General features: G+C 36.0%; 1 protein-coding gene across 1 annotated transcript in view; it reads right to left on the bottom strand.

Moving 5' to 3' along the window:
* The window catches only part of ZSWIM2 (zinc finger SWIM-type containing 2), a 21,548-nt gene extending 19,843 nt beyond the window's left edge, over nucleotides 1-1,705 (bottom strand). The window contains exons 1-2 of the mRNA XM_011356424.1: nucleotides 1,516-1,705; nucleotides 276-352 (exon numbers count right to left, since the gene is read on the bottom strand). Coding sequence (XP_011354726.1) covers nucleotides 276-352; nucleotides 1,516-1,680 — 242 coding nt within the window. The 5' untranslated portion in view covers nucleotides 1,681-1,705. The remainder of the gene's footprint in view (nucleotides 1-275; nucleotides 353-1,515) is intronic.
* Between the last annotated feature and the right edge of the window lie 6,353 nt (nucleotides 1,706-8,058).

The raw sequence follows: 8,058 nt of genomic DNA, 5'->3' as shown, positions 1-8,058 counted from the left end.
GTTGTACATAATGAGAATCTAAAACTTGATTTTTTTCTTATTAAAAACATTAACATTCAGAACATGTAGAGGTGATAGTGTTTTCCAACTTAAATCTTAATTTTTGTAATGAAATAAAATACCTAAACGTATATGGATAAGCTATGACCATTTTATCTTAATATTTTTCCAAACCAAATTTCTTTAGTTTTGCAGTATTCAAACCACGAAAAGGCAAAATATGTAATATAACAAGATGTTCCTTTGTGAAGGATCTCCATTACAAAGTCACTTACCAGCATATATGCTTACAAAGTTCCCCTCCTTTCTGAAATGTGGAACAGTTACAAACATGAGGATTTCCTAGAAAAACCTTTAAAAGAAAAATGCATACTTAAAAAATACTCCAGTTAATTTTTAGAGTAAAACTAAATTGATAGGTAATTAGATTAAAAGAGATTTCAAGAGGTAATTTAGTTTAGATGATTCTAAAAGTTTGAATATAATTACTGGGACTTCTTATTTCTTGACACCAGTATGGTTTTTCACTTCCATATCTTTGCCTTAGTTATCAACTTGTATTGTCAATTATGATTGTTTCTAAGTGACCTATATTCAGACAAGTGAAAAGAAATCTAACTTTAAAAGCTTTAAAAAAATCCGTAAATTTTTTACTAAAAGGAAATTTTACCTTGTAATGAAGCTAAAGACCTTTGTAGGGTAGCTCATCTTGGAGTGATATTTGTTTTGTGCACTTGAATTGGTAAGTTTATTCAATGTTATTCAAGAAGACTAATTTTATCCATCAAGTGTAAACTATTTATTAAATACAGTAAGTGTTGTAAGCAACAAAGTAAAAAAGGGATGTCTTAAATAAGCACAGTTAGTAATCTGTATTCAGCATTTAAAATGCATGACACCGAATTAAAAATTTCCAAGTCAATTCAAGGGAGGTAGTGCGATGGCTGGTTTTCGAGGGGTGAAAGTAGAATATGCAAATATGAAATATCTGTGGTCTTTGAGCAAAAGTTTAAAAGAAATTGTTAAGACCTTTCCAAGTCATCACCATTTAAATGATACTTTATAAAAGAGTCTTGTTATAGTGTGAGTGACTAAAAAGAAAAACCGATTTTATATATTAAGCAAATATATACAGTAAACAGTCTAGAATTTTCATTTCGTTTTAGTTACAATGGTAGTGACGGCTAACAACGGATCCAAGAACGCACGTAACGTAAACCACACATTCATATAAAACGTCTCATTTTTTTCAAGCCCAAAGATAAAGGGCCATCATCTTAGAACAGTTGGATGCAATTTTGAGTCCTAAACTCCAGTAGTGAAACTTTTATAACAAATACTATTTCTGTCTGCAATTTGCACACCCGTAGAGACCGGAACACTTGCAGGTAGGGTGCAGCAGCGAGTAGCCGCAGGGTTTGCGAGGGTGGCTAGACAAAGTGTGTGTGTGTGTGTGTTGGGGGTGGGGGGGGCCCGAGGAGCTGCCGGCCCTGCGGGAGCCGAGGCGATAGTTACTCGGAAATCCTTGTTTTCCGGCTCCTCCTCCCTCAGCAGGAAGCCGGTAGGACCTATCTCTCTTAGGAGGTAGATGCTGCTGCTCAGCGCCTGGTCTTGTTGACAGCTGAGGCGGTCGCTCAAGTGTCTTCGCCTTTCAGAGGCCTTAGAGCCTCGGCGAAGCATCCTGTCTGGGTGTGGGCAATGGCGGCCCCTCAACGAGGCCCTCGGAGCCGCCCGCCGGTCTCCATGACAACCGCGTGCACGCCGGTTGCCATCGTGACGGTTATAGAGATCTGCGGTGTCCCGGCGTGCCTTGCGCAGTTAGAGCTGGCGACAAAGGTGCGATCGAGTGTCGGTTTCGCAACTGGCACCAGTCTCCAGTCCTTGTTGAAGCAGAACCCTGACTGAGGAGTGTTTCCAATAACCAACTGGCCGATTTAAAAACTGGCGGCCGAAGGCATAGCTGTCAAATCTCTCGCGTTCCTTCAGCTGGTTCTTCGCAGGCAGGGCGGCTGAATTCTGGTGTGTGAGGACAGTCGTACAACCTGGTTTCAGTTTGGGCTCTGGATGCTAAAATTATCCTGTTTCTTAATTTTTTTTTTTTTTTTTATCTTAAAGCCAAGAGTGATTGTTGACATTCAACAATATTTTACAAACATTTCCCAATTGCTTGCTATGTGCGTATTCTGAGCGAGTCGCTGGGGAGAAGATCAAAGATGTAGAAGACAGGAATCTAACCTAGGAAGCAAGATTCTTAAGTCAGAATGTGTGTGTGTGTGTGTGTGTGTTGGGGGGTCTTAAAGTGAGGGGAGCATCTCTAAATTGCATGTTTCGGTAAGGATGGATGTTGAGGGGGAGCGTGGAATCCATTGACTCTATGCCTTCCAAATTTACAAATCCCTATTTAAGGAATAAGATTTTCAAGGTATGCAATACTGTCCCAATACTTCGAATTGTGTATGAGCTTTGTTATTACATTCTAGGGTGAGAGCTGTAATACATTATGAGTCAAGTAAAGTAGCTGGATTGGAATCTCTCTAAGAAACTGGAATCAGGAAATAGCCACCTGGTAACATAAAGTTGGAGGCTATTTGTCCTGTATTGTCATGGGTGGAAGCCACAGCTAGATTTTGTCAAGAGCAAGAGAGAAAATGGCCAAAAGGCCATGATATGAAAGAAGATGATGGTGACGACAGCTTTCACATGTGAGATATCCAAATAAACACCATCCAGTCCTAGTCTTAAGGTTTTAATTTACTAAATTTTATTTCTACTCTCCTACTCTGACTAATAACTAACATGTATACTACCATACTCCCAATTTTACAAAGTAAGACCTTATACATTAGGAAAAACCTCATATTGAAACCAGAAGAAATTATACATTGAGTTCACTTAATATTTTTAATTAAAAACTCAAAATTAATGACAATCTACACTTTATAACAAGATGAGTAAGGTTTCAGAGTGAAGGCACTTTATTCACCACCATTCCCTCCCTCCCTCTCTCTTCATATATGTGTATATGTATATGTATATACATATGTGTATATAGAATATATATCTCATATATCTCCATATATAATATAGCTCCATATATATTATATAGAAAGTATATGGAATTCTTTAAGAATTACTTTGAAGAGAGCTTTAAAAAACAAAAGCAAATAATTGGTAAAACTGTTGTATTTTACTTATAATTAGATAATGATACTCCATGTGTAAGTGATAAACATCATTTTCAGAAAGGTCACATGTTTAAGACACAATAGCCGTATGTAAATTGAATATGGTTCATAAATTCCAGTTTGGAGGATGATAAAAGTAGCAATATTCATGCTTTCATGGAAATTAAAAAGAGAAAGCACAGATTGCTAGACAGAACTTCAGTCTAGCTGTAAGACATTTGTTTTTGTATCTGTCAATTAAGTCTTTAAAAACATTATTATAGCCAGGCGACTATCCCACATGTCTGCTTCATCTCTTAAGAGTGTGTAACAGGGGTAATAGTTTGCAAATATTAAATTAGGGAATTAAATTTCTCTCTTAAATTCACAATGTTCCTCTCCAAGTTATATTTTGAAGCATATTGCCCCAGGGAAGAGGAAAGTGGTTAGAGCTAGAATCAAGTCATTGATAAGCTTTGCATTTCATAAATTATCTCTTAGCCCCTTTAGCAATACAATTTAGTTGTGAAAGACAAGAATCAACAAATTACTATAGTTCCAGATTAAGATATAAAACCTGAGCCTAGACTATTGGACCTTGGAATTGTCTGGGAGAATGGCCTGAGGAGATGGGAAGAAGAGCAGCTGAAGTCAGTGAAAGAAGTAAACTGCCAATCTCATTTGAGTGTGTGTGTATTGGAGTGAGGGTGGGAGTTTGTGGAGGGATTGATTGAAACACAGAAATGGATTTGGGAAGACTGAGAACACCTGGGGGGTGTGTGTGTGTGTGTGTGTGTGTGGAGATTGCTTATATTTGGCTTGGTGCCCTGTCTAACGCATGGTAAGCGATGTGCAGAGGTCCAGTGGAAGAAAGACAGGTAAGTGAACTGCATATAATACCTCGATTCTCAAGGATCAAAGATATCCAATAAATATAGGAGTTTATGTTTACCTCTAGAGAATGGACAAGAAAGAAAGGCAATGTGTGTCTGACAAAGAGGATGCAGAACTCAATGACTTCAAGACTGGAGGAAACAGAACCAAAGACTCCAGTGGGAGGCACCAACATGACACCTTCTATTAAAAAAAAAAAAAAATCAAATAGGGCCAGTTACAACTCAGTGGTCACCAACAGGGAGTATTTCAGACTGGCTACACTGCAGAAGTGACCAGCAAGAATCCAGGGAGCATTGTGTAAATTCAAGGTCCTCATCTTTTGTCATCAGACGTATGGTTATTTTAAGCTTTCATTTCCTCATGCACTCAAATACTTTTTTTGGAGAGAAATAGTGGATGGGTAGAAATATGAAATGCTAATAAATGACTTAATAAATGACTAAGGCAGCCTTAACATTCCTCTCAGCTGTCTAAATTTTAGACAAGTTTCTTCCAATTTTAAATTCCTGAACTCTCTTTTCTTAGAGCATTTACTTTAAAAAACTTTTGATTGTAAATTCTCTGTCCCTTTGAGATGTAAATCTTGCCAGTTTTATAACCTAGTAATGTCTTTCTCAAGAATTTGAAATAGAGTCATCAAGAAAAATATTGCCCCTATCTTCCAGTCTTTGTGGCAGTGTGGAGCCTAATTTTCATAGTCACCAATTAGCAAACACAGATGGCCTAATCACATTGTCCTCTAGTATATTTCCACCGGCCCTCCTCAGGCTTCAAAATTCCCACCTTTTTTTTCAGTATAGTTGAGGTCAATCTTCCTACTGGAATCATCTTGAATGAAGTCTTTCTTGCCTGTTTAATTTGGTCCAGTGAAATTTTTCTTTGGCAATAGATACATTTAAGTAAAAAGATTTTAATTATTAAATCAGACTAAACTTAGTTTACTAAGTTGTTCCCCCATCTTTCTCGTGATCAAGGGGAGTGGTGACTAGAAAAGGTGATTGGATCAAACATACTTCAATTTTTTGCACATCCAAGTATAACATAAATAAACTTGCAAACCACTGTGAGTGCGATTAGAACACCTTAGTGATTTATGAGTGTGATTTAGTTTAAGATGCCAGAGTAGATATGTCAGCTCCTCTTTCATCTGAAGAGATTATGAAAATAATAATAAAAAAATAAAACTTCTGATATTGAAGAGAACTAGAGAGAGCTGAGAAAGGCAGAATTCTAAGAATGACCCCAATGACCTTTGCCCTTGTATAATTCCCTCTCCGTGAATGTCATGTTACAAGACCAAAACACTTTACAGATGCAATTAATGTTACTAATCAGTTAATTGAGTTAATTAAAAGGAGATAATTTGGGTCATCCTAATTTAATCATACAAGTCCTTTTAAAGAATCAACTAATCAATCAAGCAGAGAGTTTTCTTTGGTGACAGTAGGAGAGGTCAGAATTGAAGCATGAATCTCTTGTTAGCCTTTAAGATGGAGGGGGCCATTTGACTAGGAATTCTGGGAGCCTCTGGAAGAAGAGAGCAGCCTCTGGCTAACAGTTAGAAAGGAAATGAACACCTTAGACCTATAGCAACAGGAACTAGATTTGCCAGCATCTTGAATAAGGTTGAAATCAGATTCTTCCCCAGAGCTCCAGATGAGAGTACAAACTGCCTAATATCTTGATTTTAGCCTTATACCCTGATCAAAGAACCCATTCAGGCTTGCCTCAACTTTTGACCTGAGAGCTAATAAAAAGATTTTAAACCACTAAGTTTGTGGTAATTATTTACACAGTAATAGAAAATGAAGATGGGGCCATTGGCAAATTTTGACAAACTGCTAGCAGAACAAACATGGATGGAAAGTGCTGAAGAAAGGGAGAATAAGTGAAGGTATGAACACAGAGCAGTTTACTCCTTGTTATCTGTCAGCATTGGATTGGACAAGAGAATCACTCTGGCTGGTTCTAAGAATAAAGGGATTTATTATAGGATATGTTAGCTCACAGAATGTCTAGAAAGGCCATAGTACCAAACTTTGACCCTAAAGTGAGGCACTCAGGAAAACTGCTCACTCATATCTGAGATTTTTCCAGAGGAAATCCCTGTAAGTCGCTCAAGAAGCTAGGGATTAGACATCAGTGCCTCCACTATCGTTGCTGCAGAAAAACCAAAAACTTTATAACTGTAATTACTAGTTGGGCTGTGTGGTCTCAAGAACTTTACTTCTGCCTTTCAAGTCTTGGCAAAAGCTAGCCATGTGTTTACAATCTAGAGATTAAAAAAAAAAAAAAAAGGGAAGTACAGAAAGGTAGTAGTAAACTGGAGAACTACCAAAATGGGTAAGGGGAGAGATTAAAATAATTTGGCTAGCCAAAAGGAACAATCAGAGAATAAGAAAGAGCTTTTTGGTTTTGAAAATGATTGTCAAATTAAAAATTTCAGTAGAAGTTTTAAAAGATGAAGTCAATGATCCAGAATATAGAGCAAAAAATAAGCAAGATGCAAAATATTAAAAGGAAAGAGAAGATGGGCAATTCAGACTATTAAGATTTCCAAGGGACAGAATGAAGATGAGAAAATTATTTTAAAAGTAATAGAAAATAAAAACTTCCTATAACAAAGAGGAACACTTACTTTCAAGTGGAAAGAGCTTATCAAATGCTGAGTAGGATGAATGAATAATGATTCATACCATATCTAGATGTGTGATTAATACATTTTAGAGCATTGAAGAGAACAAAAAAAACCTGTTTACAGAATGAAAAAAATAAGTACAAAGAGGCAAAAATTAGATAAGCACCAAAGTTTTCATTTGTGTCAGGGGATGCTAAAAGACTTGGAGAAGTTCTGAGAGAAAATGGCATTGACACTAGCATTTTATACCTTGCTGTTATCAAACAAATGTAAGGCCAGAGGTTTTAGAAAGCTTATCTCATGCAGTAAAGGCACTAGAGGATATATATCAGCAAAACCAGTTGTTTAATTTCATATTTATGTATTTTTTAATTGTTTATATTTAAATAGTTCCTATTAATCAACATCTGTCTTTTTATATTCTCTTTATTTAGTTGATTTATTTATTTGGTTTGAGTGGCTTCTCAAATACTTTTTGTAGGAAGAGAATGTGAATAGTATACTTTCTGTAGTTTCTAACCAAAATTGTTTTAAAATTGCTTTCACAAGTGAATGACAATTTGGCTGGTTACAAAATACTTGAATAAAAATTTTTCTCCGCCAACTCTAAAGATATTGTTATATATTCTGCAGGTGATCCATGATATAGAGGGTATAAGTCTAAGACCAACCTAACTTTTCATCTGTCATGTAATAGTAACATTTTTATTCTTGAAGCTTAAAAATTCTTAATATGCAACACTTCAACAAGGATTGTTCCATGAGTTTTTTATTGAAATTTCCTGGCACTTGGTCAACTCAGTGTTTTAGTCAATGACATTAGGGATTATTGCTTCTGTTCTATTGCTTCAGATTCTGTTTAAGGAGCTAAAATATATGCATTTTGTATCTGATTTTATTTGCTTGTTTTTGATCATTTTTATCTATTTACTCTTTTATCATTTTTCCTCAATCTTTCATTCTACCTCTGGGAAAGCTTTTCATATCTTCCCTCTTCATCATAAATATTTCATTTTTCAAACAGTTCTTTTATCTCAGCCACTTCTAAGATTGCACAGAGTTATCTTATCACCCTTAATTTTATTATTTTTTCATAAAACCATGAGACCATGTTTTAGTATTAATTTTACGAAGCATTAAAACAGATGCTATCTAATATTTACAATTTCCTTTTTTAAAAGCATATACTTCCTCTACCTCTTGGGAGGTATACTTCTTTTGTTGATCTTTTCTAAGTTGCCTCATTCTCTTTATTCATCCTCGATGGTGGTAATATCTTCTAGACTTGGTGTTGGCCCCTAATAGCACAAGTGGAATCTTCTTGTTTTGTCTCGATGTCAACTTGGAATTGTTAGACTC

Source organism: Pteropus vampyrus, unplaced genomic scaffold (genome assembly GCF_000151845.1).
Source record: "Pteropus vampyrus isolate Shadow unplaced genomic scaffold, Pvam_2.0 Scaffold2, whole genome shotgun sequence".
Lineage (NCBI taxonomy): Eukaryota > Metazoa > Chordata > Mammalia > Chiroptera > Pteropodidae > Pteropus > Pteropus vampyrus.
Note: the sequence above shows the minus strand (reverse complement) of the source record. Positions and strands in the feature narration are given on the sequence as shown.